General features: G+C 41.6%; 1 protein-coding gene across 1 annotated transcript in view; it reads right to left on the reverse strand.

Annotated features, from left to right (window-relative positions):
- Positions 1 to 628: 628 nt before the first annotated feature.
- The window catches only part of CDCA2 (cell division cycle associated 2), a gene marked incomplete at both ends in the record, with an annotated part of 47131 nt that continues 27550 nt past the window's right edge, over positions 629 to 20209 (reverse strand). Inside the window, 3 exons of the mRNA XM_080710205.1 lie at positions 629 to 1764; positions 4711 to 4882; positions 19154 to 19291. Coding sequence (XP_080566331.1) covers positions 629 to 1764; positions 4711 to 4882; positions 19154 to 19291 — 1446 coding nt within the window. The remainder of the gene's footprint in view (positions 1765 to 4710; positions 4883 to 19153; positions 19292 to 20209) is intronic.

The following is a 20209-nucleotide window of genomic DNA, read 5'->3' on the forward strand; positions in this document are numbered from 1 at the left end:
ACATTTAAGATTTGATTTTACTATAGAAGTAAAACTTTAATTTGAAAGAGACAAAGCAAGTCATTGGAAATTCTCTTAAACTGAACCCAAAGAGAATGCAACTTTCATAATTTCCTTTTTCTTATTAAAAAATGTAACCATTTTTTCTCACATATTATGATATAAAAATGCATAACACTCTACTTTAAGTCTCCTATTAATAGTACCTTCATTTTCATGAAGTTCCACTATTTTTTATCAATTTGTCTTTTACAAAAGAAACGAAAACAGAACACGTGAGATATAACTACAGTTGTAAAGGATGCTTTTGACAAGAGTCTAAACCTTCGGTGATAAAATGTACTTACAAGAAAGATTGTTGGGAAAAAAGACAATTCTTTGAGCAAAATACTAATAACAGTAATTGCCACTGGGGGAAGAGGAACATACTTAATAGGATGTTTTCTTTTTGAATGATGAAAGAACTCACTTGTTTGCACTTACAAGTTGGTTCAACTTGAATGATTTTATTTATTTGAAATCTGTGAGGCACTGACGTGCAGAGGCTGGGAGCAGGAAGGGAAGCAGCTCTGGAGCAAGCCGAGCGCGGATGGTCCCCTCCTCTCTTGCCAGACGCCCTGGGGAAGGGTCAGCTATTGCCCGTGCTCTCCGCTGCGGCCAGCCCTTTGGAGGTCAGCTCAGGGCTTTCTATCTTTAGAGAGGCTCTTCTCGGGAAGCGTGTTGGCTGAGTGGTATTTTGAGTACTCTCCAGTGTAGATGCACAAAGGCTCTTCCTTCTCTTCACAGGTAAACAAGACCCCTTGGCGGCTGGACCCTGGCTGCCCTCTTCAGCTGGTGCTGAGGCCCTCGCACCCAGGTTCTGTCTGGAGGGCACAGTCTCTCCTCTGGGGAACGCGCTTGCAAGTCCTCTGCTGTCCAGTGTGCTCACGGTCCTCCTCCTGGGCCTCTGGGCAGCGGAAGCAAGTGGAAGTGACAGCCACACAAGCCCTTCGTTTTCCGAATCTTTCTGGAGCCTCGTGCTCCGTCGCACTTTGGTTTCACGATCTGCTCTCTGAAAGGTTTGCTCGATGGCATCAGATAAATCTTTACACAGTTCAGTATGCTCGAAACTAATTTCCACAGAGCTTCCCACGCTGTAGGAAGGTTTGTGATTGCTGTTTTCTTCCAAATGTAAATTCCAACTGTCCGAGTAACACATAGAGCGTCTTTTGTGTTTCCTCGCTACACAACTTGTAACGCTGCTATTTTCTGCAGGTTTTCTTCCTGAGTCGTCACTGTGGCTCTTAGATTCTTTCACCTTCTCCATTTGTACATCTTCTAAACAATTAAATCCATTTTGTGAATCAGACATAGGATGATTGTACTGCAGTTCCCCCTCTGTAGCTACTAAGAAGCCATCCTTTTTCTCACATTTTATATCTTCTAAAATTTTATATCTTTCTGCTGCATTTTGACCAGCAGCAGAAAATTCCTGGCCCTGCAGAATAAAATCTGGTTCTGGGTTATGTGACACAATGTGTCCTGTGGTCATGGGGGCACAAGACATGCGGCTGTTTTCAGTCCTGGCCTCAGTTTTTGGCTCTATTTCACTTTCCGGCCTATCTTCCGCCTTTGGAATGTTTCTACTGGCTTCAGTGTCTGTGGGATTAGTATTCACCTCTTCATCAGAGGTAGCACCACCGGGCAGCGGGCAGGTGTGCACGGGAGAGTGGCAGAGTCCATACACAGCAGACTGATCAGGGCCCCGAGGCACATGCACCTCTTCTGGGTTTGGAAAAAGACAGTTTCTTTTAACTGGAATTTTATGAGGCTTCGCTTCCAGTTTACAATTTGAGTTGCAATCATCTGTGGGCATGTAAATAAGTTGAAATTTAATTAAAAGGTAACATGGAAATAAATCTTAAGTTTATTAAAAAGGTGCCTTACTGTCTGTGTCCTCTTACATTGTGTTTTAAACTTTTAAAAATTACTAGACCTACAAACCAAACACTACACTGTGCTTGTCTCTATCCATCCTCTTAGCTCTTCCCCAGTCCAAGGTTAAGAAAACAGGTATTCAACGCATGAATGGACAAAGCACACAACCTTAGATCCTGAAAATGAGGCCAGTATCTCAAATGGCTTCCTCTATTCTAACCCACTTCCCACACTATAAGGTCCATTAGCACGAGGCAGCCCATTTCCCTGAAAATAAATTAATAAAAATGGGCAACATCATGCTTCTAAGACTCTTCTATCATTATCTCCTCTGAAATAGGAGAGGAACTGTGGAATTATGGAGGAAATGAGGGCTTAACACCACATCCAGTTCTCATGTTCTCTATCGAGCTCACGGGACCCCAGGTAAAGCACGCCTGCCTCACTGTTCTAAACACCCGCCCTGCTCCCAATCTCACTGAGCTCCGCCCTCCAGGTAAACTGCCAGGTAGAACCTTTCACTTGTTTCTGACAGTTCATAGGTAAAGGAAAAAAAAAGTCATCAAGACTAGTAGGTAACAGATCCTAAATGGATTCAGATTTTAGTGCTCAGTACTAAATCTCAGACTATTAGAAACCACCTCACCTGTTATCTTAGAAAATGTTTTTAATTCGCCAGATGAGTATAAAACATTTTAAACATAACAAAAAACTGGAAGACATACTATCCTAAACTGTCAAAAGTTCAAAAATAATGTTTCAAATTGAAAATATATCTCTAACTAGGGTACTTAAAAATCATGTCACACAAACCAAGAGGTGACTATAGGTCAGGGTCCACTCAGTGTGAGCCAAAGGTGTTGGCTGAGCTCTTTATATCTACTTATGTGTTTTTCACAAAATTCAACATAGTAGAAAAAGAAGATAGGGGAGATGAAAAGAGGGAGAAAAGAAAGTAATGCAGAGAGAGACAGAGGAAGGGAGAGGGGCACATACACAATAAAGAGAAAGAAAGAAAATGAACTGCGTTAAGCCCTTTTATTAGGAGATAGCATTGGTTATAGATAACGAACGTTTCAGGTATTCAAAGAGCTTTCTTGGAAAGAAATGGACTGACAGCCCCCACGCCAGGGAGCCTCACATGGAAAGCAGGGCAAGGGTCAGGCCAGGGCCCGTGCCTGGGGGTGGGCATGAGAACTGAGTGGAAACAGGAGTCCAGAGCTGTAGGCACGCCACGCACCTCAGATCCTACACACTCTTAAGTCTGTGCAAGATGCTGCAATGGAAAGCAGGCTATAATACCTGATGCTTGATGAAGCCAGCTATTTTAAAAATAATTCTATAGAGCTGGACATGGTGGCACACGCTTGTAATCCCAGCATTCGGGAGGCTGAGACTGGAGGATTGCAGTTTGCCAACAGTCTCAGCTACTTAGTGAGGACCTCTGCAACTCAGTGAGACCCTGTTTCAAAATAAAGAATAAAAAATAGGGCAGGGGGTATAGCTTGGAGGTCAAATGCCCTGGATTCCATCCCCAGACCCCCCCCCCCACACACACACAAAAAAAATAATAAAAATGGCTATAGAAAAAGCAACGACCAAATGAACATAGCCTTACTATATTCAGCATGATGCAGGGTTTTTACAAGTTAAACATTCCTAACTAGAAGCAACTATAATCTATTTTTGATCTAAGATATTAACTTGATCTTTGTTGAAAAACAAAAACTTTCAAGGTAATCAAGCTCAATTTATAAATATTATTTCTACAAGATATCAATCAATCCAAACTTCAAACAGCAAGATTTTTTTTTTTTTGGCGGTACTAGGGATGGAAACCCAGGGGCATTCTACCTCCGAGCTACACCCCCTGCCCTATTTTTTATTCTTTATTTTGAAACAGGGTCTCACTGAGTTACAAAGGGCCTCAGTAAGTAGTTGGGCTGTCCACAAACTGCAAACCTCCTGTCTCAGCTTCACAAATGCTGAGATTACAAACATGTGCCGCCATGCCTGGTGGGGCAAGATATTGTTAAGTCTGCTTTTTTTTCATTTTTGTGCTCAACTCATCTAAGATTTATCTGTTACTGACCATCAGCTCATTTGCTTTTTTTTTTTTTCTTTTCAGTACTGGGAATGGAACCCAGGGGCATTCTAAACTCCAGTTACACTCTCCAGCCCTGTTTCTTATTTTGAAACAGGGTCTCACTGAGATGCAGAGGGCCTCACTAAGTAGCTGAGACTGGCCGCAAACTCACCATCCTCCTGTTTTAGCCTCCCAAATACTGGGATTACAAACGGTGTGCTACCACGCCGGGCAGCTCACTTACTTCCAATGAAAGACCACACAACCAAATGTAATTCATTTTAGTTTAAGAAATACTTTAAGAAGCAAAAAGAAGATGAACAGCACTACACCTGCAATCCCAGCTAATTGGAGGCTGAGCCAGGAGGATTGGAAATTCAAGTTCAGCCTGTCTCAAAATAAAAAACAAGACTGGGAGTGTAGCTCAGTGGTCGAGTGTCCTTAAGTTCAATTCCCAAAACTGCAAAAACAAACAAATTTTGTGAGTTTTTCCGGAGGATCCAGAGCTTCCATAGGAGTCTGAAAATAGTCTAAGCCACCTAAAGTTCCCAGCTTCCTTTACTTAAAATTCTCTCTGTACGGAGGAAATCTGCTGCTTCTATTTCTGTGCTCTCTATATAACGAATGGGAGATAGAAAGGAAATGTGAAAGAACAACAAGGAGGGAGAAGAGAGAGAAGACGTTCCTAGGGGACAAGGCTGGGCTACCTGGATATGCCCTTCGGAGGCCGGGAGGCGAAGGTGTGGGCTCGGAGACCTCAGGCAGCTCAGGAATAGGGCTCAGGAGGGGCTTCTTGGAAGCGATGTCTCTTTCCCCATATAAAGATTTCTCAACACTTTTCTTTCCCCTTCCTTTCTTCTTTCTGCAACTCTTTAAAACCTGTTAAGATGCATTAAAATACTGCATTTGAGGAAGAGAGAGTACCATGTACAATTTTTACCCTTTAGTTTCTACATCTCTGTCTTTCATACAGTGATTTTTTAAAAGATAAATTTTACAGAAAAACTTAGGATCAATTATTCCATTTAAAATCTTAGGGACAGGTAGGGAGTAAGTTAACTTAAAGTCAAACAAAATAAAAAGCACAACTCAAAATATGAACCACACAGTAGCTTCTTCCATTTCTACAAAGCATTTGTCAAAATAAGTGCTGGATGAGGGAAAACACATCAGATAAGTAGAACCTAAGACATTTGCAACGAGGATGTGGTTGCGGCAACCCATGGTTAAGACAGCACGGCCACCTACTGAAATGCGAGGGAGGCTGTCTCCCACTTAGACACAATGTGAACAGTAGGTAAGCCAAAAACTAGACAATAAAAATCCAGATGAACTGATGCAAACAACCAACGGTTTAATCAAGTTTAAAATGGATGTCACAACCAGGCATAGAGGCATACACCTATAATCCAGAATACACCCAGTACTTAGGAAGCTGAGACGGGAGGATCATAGATTTGAGGCTACGCTCAGCAACTTAGCGAGACCCAATTTTATGTTCTATTTTGTTGGGGGTGTAGCTCAGAGGTAGAATGCCCAAGTTCAATCCCAGTACCTCAAAAAAGGGAGTTCAGGTATAGCTTGCCCAGTGTACATGAGGTTCAATCCATAGTACTGCAACATAGGGGTCACAACAAGATGGATTTTTTTTTTTTTTTTTGGTGGTACTGGGGTTCCTGGAAGCCCTTCTACCTCCGGGCTACACTCCCAGACCTATTTTATATTTTGAAACAGGGTCTCTTAAGCCAGCACAGCTGGCTTCGAACCTGCGCGATCCTGTCTCCGCCTCCCAAGCGCAGGGATTACAAGCATGCGCCACCATGCCGGGCAAGATGGATTTTAACAGAAATCTTTTTAAGAAAAGATGGGGGACAAAAGCCTGGGACTAATTTTTTAAATGTGGGTATCTGTAAAAATTAAAATGACTTTAACTTACTGGGATGCAGAATTACATTCAGTTCTGAATGCTCTAGCAGGAACTGAGAAAGTGTGTAAACAGAAACTCAAAGTGAGGCGGCACCTCACTCCTAGCCGGGGACCGCTATGTCCAGCCAGGAGCAACAGAAGCAGAGCCTGGGGATCTGGAGGAGGCGCCATGTGGTGCTCAGGTGTATGCCCTCGACCTTGTGCTGTGGAGGGAGCTCTGGGACCGCATACAAAGACTCAGGTGAAAGTAGTGGTGTGAAGGGCACAGAAATGGCGCAGATCGAGTGGTATGAAGGAGACCGAAGGGCACAGAAATGGCGCACGCAGATCAGTGTTCCTTGAAATAGCTAAAGATATCTCGGAAAAACAAGACACAAGCAGGGTGTGGTGGCGCATGCTTGTAATCCCTGTGCTTGGGAGGCAGAGACAAGAGGATCGCGCAGGTTCGAAGCCAGACTCAGCTGGATTTAGAGACCCTGTTTCCAAACAAAACACAAAATAGGTCTGGGGTGTGTAACCGGAGGTAGAAGGCCTCTGGGTTCCATCCCCAGTACCACCAAAAAAAAAAAAAAAAAAAAAAAAAAAGTAATTTTAGCATGCTACAAGATGAATGTTCCTCTTGGTGATATAAAACACACATTTAACATAAGCCTCTCTGAGTTCTCAGTAGAAATTATCTCTATACATAGGAAAGTGGCAGGTTATAAATTTAATTTTTCCATTAAATATACTTTTCGTGGAACATCCATTGACATTCCATGGGACAGCTGGGGAGAGACTGTTCTGCTCAATGGATGTGGAAGCCAAGAGAAAAGAAAAACCCTACGGTGGGGTTGACACATGAGTCAGAACCATCTGACTCTGGTGAATCGCACCTGCCACTTCGCTGCTGTATAAACCTAAAAGCCTCAACTCTACCTCATTCTCCTCTGCAAAATGAAAATAAGAGCATACCCCACACTGAGCCGGGGAGTTAACGAGTCAGCACATGGAATGGCCAACACACATGGAATGGTCATATACAGCAATCACCATGCTATTCAATAGATTTCCAGAACTTCCTCCAGGCTACCAGTCCCTAGTAACCACCATTTCTACTCTGATTTTATAAATCTGACTTTAAAAATTCTACAGGTGAGGTCAAGCAGCTGCTTTTTCACTTAGCATAATGTCCTCCAGGTTAAGCTATCATGTTCCAAATAACGGGGTTTCTTTTTATGCCTGGGTAGTATTTCATTGTGTACATACACAATGTTTTCCTTATTCATTCAGCTTTCAATGGACACTGGTTAATTCCACAGCATGGCCACTATGAACTACGTTTCACCAACGCGCGAGAACATAACTTCTGACACACTGCTTTCACTTCCCTTGGAGACATATGCGGAAGTGGGACTGCTGGACCTGTAAACTATGCAGACCACCAGTGTTTCCATAATAGTTACACTAATTCAGATTCTCACCAGAAGTGTATGAGGGTTCTATTTCTATAACAACCTCAGCAGCACTTGTTATCTTCTAATTGTGAAATATCTCATTGCAGTTTTCATTTCCAGCTCCCTGATTAGTGGTGCTGGACATTTTTCCAGGCACCTGTTGGCTATTTCTATGTATTCTTTTGAGAAATGTCTATTCAGGCCAGGCGTGGTGGCGCACGCTTGTAATCCCAACATTTGGGAGGCTGAGACAGGAGGACTACGGTTTGAAGACAGCCTCAGCTACTTAGTAAGACCTTTTGCAACTCAGTGAGACCCTGTTTCAAAATGAAGAATAAAAAATAGGGCTGGGGGTGTAGCATGGAGGTAGAATGTCCCTGGGTTCCATCCTCAGTACTAAAAGAAAAAAAAAAAAAAAAAAAAAGAAAAGAAAAGAAAAGAAAAAGAAACGTATATCAGGTCCTTTGCCCAAATTTAAGTTGGGGTTCTTGCTATTCATTGAGTTTCTTATATAGTTTGTACATCCTTTCTCAGATGCATGGTTTGCAGATATTTTTTCCCTTTAACAAGTTGCCTCTGTTGGACAATCAACCTTTACCTAATGATTTTAGCACCTGAGATGAACATTTTTTTAAATAATTACTAGCTGAAACTTTTCTATAAAGAACTTTTCCATTATCAAGCTATTAACCTAAAATAGAACTCGAGCTTTTCTTTCCAGTTTTCAGAAAAGTGACTTGGCACACTAGTAAGCTTAAGGGGACCACTAATTTAAAAAAAAAAGTCGCAGTGAACACATACATTACTTCATCAGTCATGTTTGTATTTCAGCACACTGCAATCATTATTTGATAGTCCAATGGTCTTATCTTTCATCAGCAGAAGTCGCTTCAAAACAATTTTGTGTCCTTTAACATAAACCTGGTGATTTTACGTTTCCTTCTCTGTATTTTGATGGTTCACTTTCTACATTTACTGTTGCAAATATGAAATGAACCTTTCATCACTGGACCCTGATCCCTTTTTTTTTGGTACTGGGAATTGAACCCAGTGGCATTCTACCTCCAAGCTAAACCCCCAGCCCTCACTAAGTAGCTAAGGCTGGCCACAAACCTATGATCCTCCTGTCTCAGCCTTTCAAGTACTGGGATTACAAGTGTGCGCCACCATGCCCGGCTGACCCTGGTCCTTTTAACTAGTATACTGCAGACAATCCAGTTGTGTGGAATACTTTTTTTTTTTTTTTTTTTGGTGGTGCTGGGGTTCCTGGAAGCCCTTCTACCTCTGGGCTACACTCTCAGACCTACTTTATATTTTTTTTAAATTTGGAAACAGGGACTTTCTTAAGCCAGCGCGGCCGGCTTCGAACCTGCGCAATCCTCCTGTCTCCGCCTCCCAAGCATGGGGATTACAAGCATGCGCCACCACGCCCAGCTGGCGTGCTCATTTTAAAACTTATCAGTGACAGAGGAAATGCTTTTAAATAAAAAAACACAAAGAATCCATGTAGATAATTCTATCAAACTGAATCTTAAATCGAGCTTAAAATTTCCTTGATTTAAAAGTTTATCTTTAGCTGGGCACACACTTGTAATCCCAGCATTTGGGAGACTGAGACAGGAGGATCAGGTTCATAGCCAGCCTCAGCTACTCAGTGAGGCCCTTTGCCACTCAGTGAGACCTTGTTTCAAAATAAAGAATAAAAAATAGGGATAGGGGCGCAGCTCAGAGGTAGAAAGCTCCTGGGTTCCATTATTTTTTTGCATCTTTCGTTTCTCAGTGAAGTCTTGATTCCTAAGGACACTATGAATGCTTCGTATTGCTCATCATTTCTTTGCCGTTATTTGTCCTTAAGATTTAGGCCACACAGTTATACTCAAATTTCAGGTTTGAAAACATTCTTAGTGAAATTAAAAGTATTAAACTAAAACAGGAAGATTTATTTCATTTTGCTTTCAATTTTAGGATTGTTCTTTTTCCTATTTTTTTTTCCCTTGCGGGGGGTAACCTGGAGCCTGAACTCAGGGGCATTCTACTTCTGAGCTACATACCCATCCCTATTTTATTATTTTTATTTATTGTGTGTGTGTGTGGTACTGGGGGTAGAACCCAGGGGCTTTCTACCTCCAGGCTATATCCCAGGCCTATTTTATATTTTATTTGAAAACAGTGTCTAAGTTGCTGAGAAGTAGCTGAGGCTGGCTTCAGACCTGTGCGATCCTCCCAAGCACGGGGATTACAAGCGTGTGCCACCACATCAGGCTTCTTATTTTATTTTTATTTTTAATTTTGAAACAGAGCATGCTCAGTTTCCCAGGCTGGTCTTAAACCATTGGTCCTCCTGTCCCAGCCTTCTATGTACTGGGATTACAGGAATGCTCCACTTTGCCTGGCTCTTTTTCTCTAGTTCTTGTTAATTTTGTTTCAGTCATATAAAACATTTACACAATTCTAAAGTCAAACTAAATACAGGTCAAGTACAGAGGCTCCCAATTGTAATTCCAGTACTTGGGAGGCAGAATAAGGATGACTATGGGGTTCAAGCCCACTCTGTGGTAACTTGGGAGATTCTGTTTCAAAATAAAATAGGCTGGGGTATAGTTCAGAGAAGTAACATCCCTGGTTCAATCCCCAGTAACCTCAAAACAAAGTACCCTTTAAGGAAGTCTAGCTTTCATTCATTTTCCCTCTTGTTCCCTCTCTATATAAAACCAGTTTTTAATTTGTCTTTGGCTTATAACCTCACTTTTAAAAAATTAGCTGAGCGTGGTGGTGCACACTTGTAATCCCCACGCTTGGGAGGCAGAGACAGGAGGATCCCGCTGGTTCAGAGCCAGCCTTGCTGGCTTAAGAGACCCTGTTTCCACATAAAAAGGTAAAAAAAATAGGTCTGGAAGTGTAGCCCGTGGGAGTGTATCCCGGAGGTAGAAGGGCTTCCAGGAACCCCAGTACCACCACCACCAAAAAAAAAAAAAAAAAAAAATTATTATTATTATTATTATTATTATTATTATTAGTGGTGGTGGTACTGGGGTTCCTAGAAACTCTTCTACCTCTGGACTACACTCCCAGACCTATTTTATTCTTTTTTTTTTTTTAATTTGAAAACAGGGTCTCTTAAGCCAGCATGGCTACCTTAGAACCTGCACGTTCCTCCTGCGGGAGCCTCCCAAGCACGGGGATTACAAGCGTGCACCACCACGCCCGGCATATCCTCACTTTTAAAAAATTAAAAACTATTGTATAAGTGTACATACATATTATTTTTTAACGTTCTCTGCTTTCTTAGATGACAGTGTAGCACTAAGACTGCCATAATAAAATATCAGAGACTCTACTTCCTCACAGGCCTGGAGGCGAAGGTGAACACAGGCTTCCCTCCTTGGCTTGCAGACCAGTGCCCTCACACGGCCTCGTCCCAGCCTGTGTCCAAAGTTCCTCTTCCTCTCAGGTTAGCAGTTAGACTGCATTAGGGCCTGCACTGATGACCTCTTCAACCCAACCCATCTCGAAAGACTTCAGATATAGCTGAGAAGAGGTATAATTCAGCCAGTTACTGGTGGTTTCCTGTATGGGTCATTTTATATTTTTCTTTTCTTTTTTTTTTTTTTTGCTTAGTAAGTACATGCTGGCATCAATCCATAGCAACATATGGGACTTTTTTTCATGACTTTCTAAAGCTGCATAATACTCAGTTTGTGGACATACTATAGTATATTCAACAAGTCACTCACATGTTGATGGTCATTTGGTTTGTGTTAATCTTTTAGTTTATAATGCTGCAATAAATAATGCTATTCACATACCTTTTTGTACTTCTGTCAGTAGACCTTTGAGACAGATTCTCTGAAACGGGAATGCTAGGTCAAGGGGTGAATGAACATTAACTTTGGCCAGATACTGTCCAATTCGCCTCCATACAGGTCTGCATTACCAGAAAATGCCTGAGTGTGTTTACCTGGCCCATGACCTCAGCAGCCAAATATATTATCAACTTAAGCTATATATAATTGTATATATTTTATATTTTAATTTTATTTAGAATAAAATTTTATTTTTGCAGTACTGGGGATGGAACCCAGGGGTATTCTACCTCTGAGCTAAAGTCCCAGCCCTATTTTTTATTCTTTATTTTGAAACAGGGTCTAAGTTGTGGAGGGCCTCACTAAGTAGCTGAGACTGTTTGCAAACCCAAGATTCTCCTGTCTCAGCCTCCCAGGCACTGGGATTACAAGTGTGCGCCATGATGCACAGCTTATAGCTATATATTTGATGATCTATAAGGTAAACTGTCGTCTCAATGAATATTAAGAGCTGCAGTTCCCTTAAAACAAAAAAATCTGAATATTCATTATTATGTTTAAGACTCATTATTTCTATTTTGTGAATTACTTTTGCATCTCTTAAGAGATTTCCTGTGATTGTTCTTTTGTTTTTGAATACTAGTGATATTAATCCTCTGCATTTGATATGAGCTACAAATACTTTTTCCAAGTTCCTGTTTCTAATGACCTTGGAGATTTTCCCCTAAGCAGACTTCATGTTACTTAGTTCAAAAGAAGTCAAATTTGTCACTCTTCTTCCTCAGAGTTTTTGATTTTTGAGTCCTGTTCCATTTCTAGGTTATAAAGGGATTCAGTCTTGAAAATTCTAATGCTACAGATAATTTAGTAATTTTAGATATGTCAACTCCTCATTATGAAAGTGAGGATATTGATCACTTAAACGAAACTTCACCAGTTAAAAAAACTAAACTAAACTAAACCTTCCCTATGTTGGTTTGGTTCTTTTACTGGTTACATTTGAAATTTGATTTCTTTCACCAGTTTTAAAATATATCTCTTGAATTCTGAATCTATAAGTTGAGAATTCTCTCGTCTCTAATGCGTACTATGGGCACACAATATTGTACATGCATTAATGCTCACAAGCTTCCTCTGCCATTGTACAGGAGTCAAGAATCCTGCCTACCATCGCACTGGCAGGGAGTGGAGAGACCTTCACCACCAGATGGCCTCGTTCCAGATACTGTGCTCTCTCCCACTGGATTATGAGCACTAATGCCTTTGCTTCTTCCTTTCCCCTTCATTATAATCAGATGTTAAGAGTTTTACTGTCTTGCACAACAACCAGGTGCAGCACCAAGTTTCATCCTTAGTTGGAAGCAATCCGTCCACACTGCTGGGACTATGCAAGCAATTCTCATTGCTCTGCCAAGTACAAAGCTCACAGTCCTTTCTTCTACACCCTTTGTAAGTGGTTTCCAAGCACTATACAATTTTATCTTTCCTCAGCTCCATTAGTACCTGAAATATGAACTCACGTTTATTTCATATTTGCTTTAAAGCTTTAACATAGATTTTGGTTGAAGCAGCATACAATTACCATTTTTTTTTCTTGAAGAGACAAAGCTGCTATTTCTTTCACTCCGAGACCTTCCCCTGGAACACTTTCTCCGCTGCTCAAACTGGGTCTTGCTGCTTCCAGGCTGGCTGCACAGTCACAAACAATGGCTCCACTGCCGCTGTCCTGCACTCTCCAGCCACTGAGTCCCAGCTCCCAAACTTTGCTCCCTCATTTTGCTAGAACATCTCCTCCAGCCACATCCAAAGAAATGAGAATAATCCTCAGAGTCCCTGGAATGTCTGAATGTTTTCAGTTTTTCCCGCATCCTTAACTGAGTTTGGCTGGGTGCAGAATACTAAGCTCAAATCAACTTCCTTCCAAGCTTTAAATGTCCTATTGAATGACTTACCAGCATTCTGGCTTCTGCTAAACTGTTGCCACTCTAATTCTTATTTCTTTGTAGGAAAAGTCAAGTCTTCTCATTAACTTCATGGGTTAGGTTCACACTGACAGGTCTAGGTCCTGGCTTTTTTTAAAAAACTATATCAGATATTCAGTGGGCTCTTTGAGCTTGAAAACTTTCATTCTGATATTGTTCTTTTATTCTAGATAATTTTCCATTCTATTTTCTCCTTTCTCTGAGATCCTGTAAAGTCTCCTAGATTGGTCTTCCATGTTATTTTTTATTAGTCTTTATTTTTTTCTACTTTCTGGAGACTTTCTTTAACTTTATTCAGTTACTATATAAATACAAACAGCTGGGCGTGATGGCACATGCTTGTAATCTCAGTACTTGGGAGGCTAAAGACAGGAGGATCCAGGTTTGCAGCCAGCCTCAGCTACTTAGTGAGGCCTTCTGCAACTTAGTGAGACCCTGTTTAAAAAATTAAGAATAAAAACTCGGGCTGAAAGTGTAGCTCATAGGTAAATGCCCCTGGATTAAATCCCCAGCACCATAAAGAAATACACACATACATATATGCACATATATATGTATACACATACACACACATATATATGTGGATATGTGAATATACATGTCCTTTAACTTTATTCAGCTACTATACATATATATATCAGTTACTATATATGTAGATGTGTATATATGCATATACACACATACATACATATAAAAACATATCCCGCTAGTAAATATGTATATACACACACATACATATCTACACATATGACTGTACACACACACATATAGAGTTTAATGTTTTTGCTTTTTTTTTGGGGGGGGGGCTAACGGGGATGGAACCCAGAGGTATTCTACCTCTGAGCTCACCCCCAACCCTATTTTTATTCTTTGATTTTGAACCAGGATCTCACTGAGTTGTAAAGGGCCTTACTAAGTAGTAGCTGAGGCTGTCAGTGAACCGTGATCCTCCTGTCAAAGCCTACAAATGTGGAGATTACAAGTGTGTGCCACCATGCCCGGCCTTTATTTTTATTCAACTATAAGAAGCCAGTAGCTGGGCACTTGTGGCACACACTTGTAATCCCAGTTCTTGGGCTGAGACAGGAGGATTAGTGAGACCCTGTTTCAAATTAAAGAATAAAAACTGGGCTGGAGGTGTAGCTTAGAGATGGAATGCCTCTTCTGGGTTTCATGCCCAGAACAACAACAAACAAACAAACAAAAAACAGAAAAGAAACCATCAGAATAACTGACATAACTTTATCTCCAGACTGGATTTTCAGAGGCACAGATTTAAGGATTCCTGATAACCCATTATCCAGCATGACTACATGCCTAGACGGCTAGAACTCAAAGCCATCAAAGAACAGAAAGCCATTCTCTATCTTGCTCTTCCAGTGTTCTCTTTAAAGGAGCCAGAGCAGGACACTGATACCTATTAAACCATTTCAAACGCACCATGACAGGCTTTGGCAGAGATGTGAGCCTCTGCTCATGCTGGTGAGAGAACCCTGCAAAAGCATGTGTCAGGAATATACACACACCTCTGGTCTCAGTGTCACTACAGCAGAGGCAACACACCCTTCTCTTTCCCACAACCTCCCTTAAAGATTCTTTGATACTGTGCTATATTCAGTTAGATCTGGATTTCTTTCTTTCCTAAATTTTAGGTGGCTATACCTTCATTAAGCTTGAGGACCCATCACAATAAGAAAATACCCCCCAAATAGAGTTCAAATGTGATCATAACATAAATGGGCTCACATGACTATCTAGAAAGGATAGGCAACAGGAAAAATTATCCTAAACTACTATCTGAAGCTCAGGGCTCACCTGTGGAATCAGGAGCAGAAAAGGAGAAATTTACACGCATTGCTGAACTCAGGATCTCCTGGGCCCTCCAGGACCATTTACATCTCTTATCTTTCCCTATATCATGGACACAGCCAAGGCACACCATTATCCCATTCAGCCTGGCAACACATGCTAGTCGTTAAAGCTCAGACTATTTTGTGGAGAGCTGCCACTGAATCTGCCACAGTGGTTTTCAGACCATAATAGGCTTCGCCTGCATTAGTGGCTTGTGCTGCTTGCAAACCAGACAGATGTAGCAGGGAGCCCCACGCCCTTAGCAGGCCTGAGCCCAGGTCATCCAAAAGGACTGCCGACATTGCTCTTCATGCTGACCAGAGGACACGGTGCCATCCCCTGCACTTGGGATCCTTCCTTCTGGAAGCATTTGAGCGTATTAGGACCAAGGAGCGGTTTCCATGAATCAAGACTGTACCACAGTGCTATTAACTCTGCTCTTAACTTGGGCGAGCATCAGCACTTAAGTTCATCATCTCTGCTCAGCACGGGTGACTGCTCATCTATCTCCCGCAGGCTCAAGGGCCTTGGGCACTAGTTCAGGTATACTGGCTTGGGGTGGGGGAGGACTGAGTGGAGTGCTGAGCTGTGTGAGGGCCTTGAGAGGCCCATAGGATAATGCAAGCTGATAGCACCATCTCAGAGGTCTCTACAACCCTGTGAATTTTCTATTCTTATATTTTTCTCTGTTCTTTTTTCATAGCATCCCCTTCTTAGTTTTATACAAATACTATTTTCTTAAATCCAAGAATAACATAAATCTATACATGTATATTTTTTCTATTTCTGCAGAGCTTATTTCTGTGAGGTAAAAGAAACTCAGTAGTACTTGGTCTTGTCTCATGGTATTGATTCCACTCAATGATCTGATTCTTAAGAAAAAAAAAAAAAAAAAAAAAAAACCAGATAAGCTGATATGGGTTTCCTCTGCTTTCCAGTTTCTTTCCTGCATGAAAACTCCACCTAGAAATTCTGTGTGGAGCAGGGGAGAATGGGGGTGTCTACTTTAGGGCAAGAGCTGGCTGTCAAGATTATGGGACTTTTCAAATGCCAGAATAAGGGCTTTAACCTAGATGACAACATCTGTTCTGAGCATCAGGGTGGGGAGGGGGGTGGTGTGCCAACTGGTGCAGACTGTTCTGTATATACGACTTCAATTAATCTGCTTTTTCAGTACCACTTCTCACTCTCACCATCCCATTGTACCTGCCAATTCTGGGCCCAGAGTCTCCTGGGATTCCCATAGGCGGGCCTGTTCCCAGATCCCTCCAGCTCCCTCCTAGCACATTCCAAGCTGTAAATCTTTCCACCTCTTCTATCTGTCAACATGTTCCCATCTGCTTTGTCTTCTAGAAATTCATTGAAGGCTGTCATCTGTTGCTTAATACCCCCTCCTCATTCCTTTTCTCTTCTCATTGCTATTCTAAGTCTATTCCTTTAATTACATAAATTAGATTAATTCAGCAGGGTCCTGGAAGGGGTTAGTGCAGTCTAATATTCAATCCTTGAATTTTCTGGCCATTAATTTCATAGAAAGAATTATTGTGCAGTACTTGTAAAAATATTTTTAAAAAGCATAGATATAAGGAAAATCAATTTCTAATGCAATAAATTACACTGAAAGTGTGACCTAAAAAAAAAAATAAACCAGGAAAACACCCAGTTTTATCTGGATTTCATGATTCAAGAATATCTGTGCCATTTAATAAAGAAAAGAAGTAACTTTTATTTCATAAAAGTGAAGTTTATGGAGTATGCACACACGCACGTGTACGTATGGTGTGTGTACACAGTGGGGGTGAAACATATGAGTTTATTCTAAAAGCAACGACTGAAGTGCTTATAGGGCAGTTTAGAAAGAGGTGTCTAGTCGGGCACGGCGATGCACGCTTATAATCCCCACGCTTGGGAGGCGGAGACAGGAGGATCACGCAGGTTTGAAGCCAGCCACACTGGCTTAAGAGACCCTGTTTCCAAAAATAAAAAAGCATAAAATAGGTCTGGGAGTGTGGCCCAGAGGTAGAAGGGTTTCCAGGAACACCAGTACCACCAAAATAAAAAAGGAAATAAAGAAAGAAATAAAGAAATAAAGAAATAAAGAAAGAAAGAAAGGAAGGAAGGAAGGAAGGAAAGAAGGAAAGAAAGAAAAAGGTGTCTAGTTCGCTTATTTATAGATTAGTGAGATTTGGTCTTCCAATGTGATTATTAATCATGCTGCATATGAAATTACCCAGAAAATTAACAATTTACATGGGCAAAGAATAGAATTCTAGGAAATACAGTTAAGGATGGGTTCAGACAAAAATCAATCTAAGACTAAATGAGTGTTGAATTATGTCAATGCTGCAGAGATGTCAGATAAGAACAAGACTCAAAAGTATACATGCATTCTAGTAACTGAATTACTAAATACCTTGGAAAAACTGTTACACTTAGGTGGCAGTTCCCCGCTGTGAATCTGCTGTTTCGGGTATGTGAAACCATGATCGTGTAGTAGTACCTCCCCATACCTGTGTGCACTGCTCCAGTGGGATGGCACTGGGAATAATATTAGATGGCAGTGGGAATAATCATCTAGAGGTAAAATTCTGCTGGAAGATTAAGTGGAACCAAGAGGATACAGAATTGAGATTACTCATAAGAAACTCTGACTGTTGAAAACAGCTCAAGCAGTTCAGGATGAAGGGGGAAATGTGAAACTAAGAAGTATCAGAAGGCTAGAGAGTAGACAGAGGCCAGAGGCCCTCCCTTAGAGGAACAGACACATGAATGAGAGAATGAGTAAGGGGGAGAGACAGGAAGTGGAGGTGAGAGAAGAGCTCCATATGTGCGCACTTCAGAAGTAGGAAGGTGTGCGGTGGTAGGAGTTCTAGGCGTAGCAGAGAGTGAAGAGCTGGCTTTGGAGAAGCAGAGCCCAGAACATCCAAGTGGGGAGGATAAATGAACAAACGGGATTAAGGTGCCGGGTGGTCAAGAATATGACCCTGAACTGAAGGCATCTGAGGTGACAGGTAGTAAGGACTGAGGAAGACTGAGCCCGAGTTTCTAAATATTTTCTGAAGTTTAGAGAAGCAATCGGAGCACACGTGGGCGCTTCGTGGCCAGTGGCTAGGGGGTCCAGGAGACTGGAGCTGAAGGTGCCTCCTCAGGGTTGGGCGGGGCTGCAGGTGTCCTGCCAGGAACCGCAGAGCTGCCCTTGCTGGCCAGCTCCAGCCGTGGGAGGCAGATGGGCTTCCGTGTGGCACCTCTACAGAGTGCAGGACCTGACTCATTATTACAATGATCTGTGATGGTCATTTTGTCACTGTCACTGACGATGGCAAAGGTGGATGAGTGTGCTGCACACAGCGGGTCAGGTGTAGCCTGGGCCGGGACAATAGGCAAGAACACTGCCGTGGAAACAGATCAGCTTTATGGAGAGTGTCTTCCAGGACCCAGGTGGAAGCCCACGCCTACAAAGTGAGGTCTGAAGCGGGTCACACTGCCAGCCAACTGGTGAAAACAGCCCTGCAGGCTGCATGACCGCAGTGTGTTTTATATTTTATTCAGAAACAAGGTCTCTTAAGCCAGCGGGGCTGGCTTCGAACCTGCGTGATCCTCCTGTCTCTGCCTCCCAAGCACTGGGACTACAAAATTTTAAAGGAAGAAAAAGAGAATTTCAAACAGAGTAAGAGGTTAGATCAGACTCAAAGATGAGAATGGCCGGGCGTGGTGGCGCACGCTTGTAATCCCCGCGCTTGGGAGGCAGAGACAGGAGGATCGGGCAGGTTCGAAGCCAGCCGTGCGTGCTGGCTTAGGAGACCCTGTTTCCAAATAAAAATGTAAAAATAGGTCTGGGAGTGTAGCCCGGAGGTAGAAGGGCTTCCAGGAACGCCAGTACCACCAAAAAAAAAAAAAAAGATGAGAATGAATTTCACATCTGTGTGCCTATTATTTACTGTGCTGGATATAATGACACAAAGATGAAACACATGTAAAAATATCCCTCTAATAATTAATAGATGAGTATAAAACCTCTTGTGGTGTGTTCTACTCTAAGATAATTTTAGTAATCTTGGTACAATGGTAACTGGAAAAAATTTCCCATATTTTCCTCATCATACAACAAAGGAAAGCATCACTTGAAATATATATCTTTAAAAACACACGTACCTGATTCTTTTTTGGAAGTGCTTTGTTTGTGCACTTGGTTTCTTGAGACTTTCTTCTATTAATTTTCTTTTCTTTACAAGGCTGGGCGTCTGTGTTGTATAAGTTGGAAACATTCTCTTCTGCAAAACCGATCAATTGCTATAAAGAAAATTTAAAGCAAGGATCCCATAAAGCACAAGCTTTTTTTTTTTTTTTTTTTTTTTTGTGTGTGTGTGTGTGTGTGTGTGAGAGAGAGAGAGAGAAAGAGCGCTGAAGGGGAAACCCAGGGCCTCTTGCATGCCAGGCAGACACTTTACCACTGAGTAACATCCCCAGCCCAGGCACCAAGCAGTCACATTTGAATGTACAGGTCTCACTATAGTTCTTTTTCCCAGGATCGCTCAAGTAAGGAAGATAAATGAACAGGGCTAAGGTGGTAAAAAGCAACCTTCGGGCTATACTCCAGGACCTATTTTCTATTTTATTTGGAAACTGGGTCTCACTAAGTTACTGACAGCCTAAGTAGCTGAGACTGACTTCGAACCTGTGCGATCCTCACGTCTCAGCCTCCCAAGTACTGGGATTACAAGTGTGCGCCACCACGCCTGGCTAGAGGCATTTTAAATAAAATTTAAATGAGGAAATTGCTAGCTAGAAGTCTTATGAGAGTATATGTTTATACACTGATGCTAAAGGCAAAAATCCAATTTTATCTAATTTAATATAATAAAAGATGCATTCAATTGGCATTACACTTTTAACTCCCAGTTGAAACACTGTTAAAAAAATATCAAGGCACAATTTACAAAAGAATTATGCTACGTCAATTTCTGGCTCTGTTAATTACATGCTCATCTCTTCCACATTTATCTCAATAAAATTCACAAATTCATACAGATCCCAAACAAACTTTCACACAGATTAATTTCCATATGAACAATTCTGAAAGCATCTTGATTTAGGGATTTATCTTCTAACAACTAAAATCAAATTAGAAAATCATTATTCGATATTACATGCCAGGTAGGAAAAGGTTTTTGTTTTGTTTTGCGGAACTTGGGATAGAACACAGAGGAA

The sequence above is a fragment of the Muscardinus avellanarius genome, assembly GCF_963383645.1.
Source record: "Muscardinus avellanarius genome assembly, chromosome: 14".
Lineage (NCBI taxonomy): Eukaryota > Metazoa > Chordata > Mammalia > Rodentia > Gliridae > Muscardinus > Muscardinus avellanarius.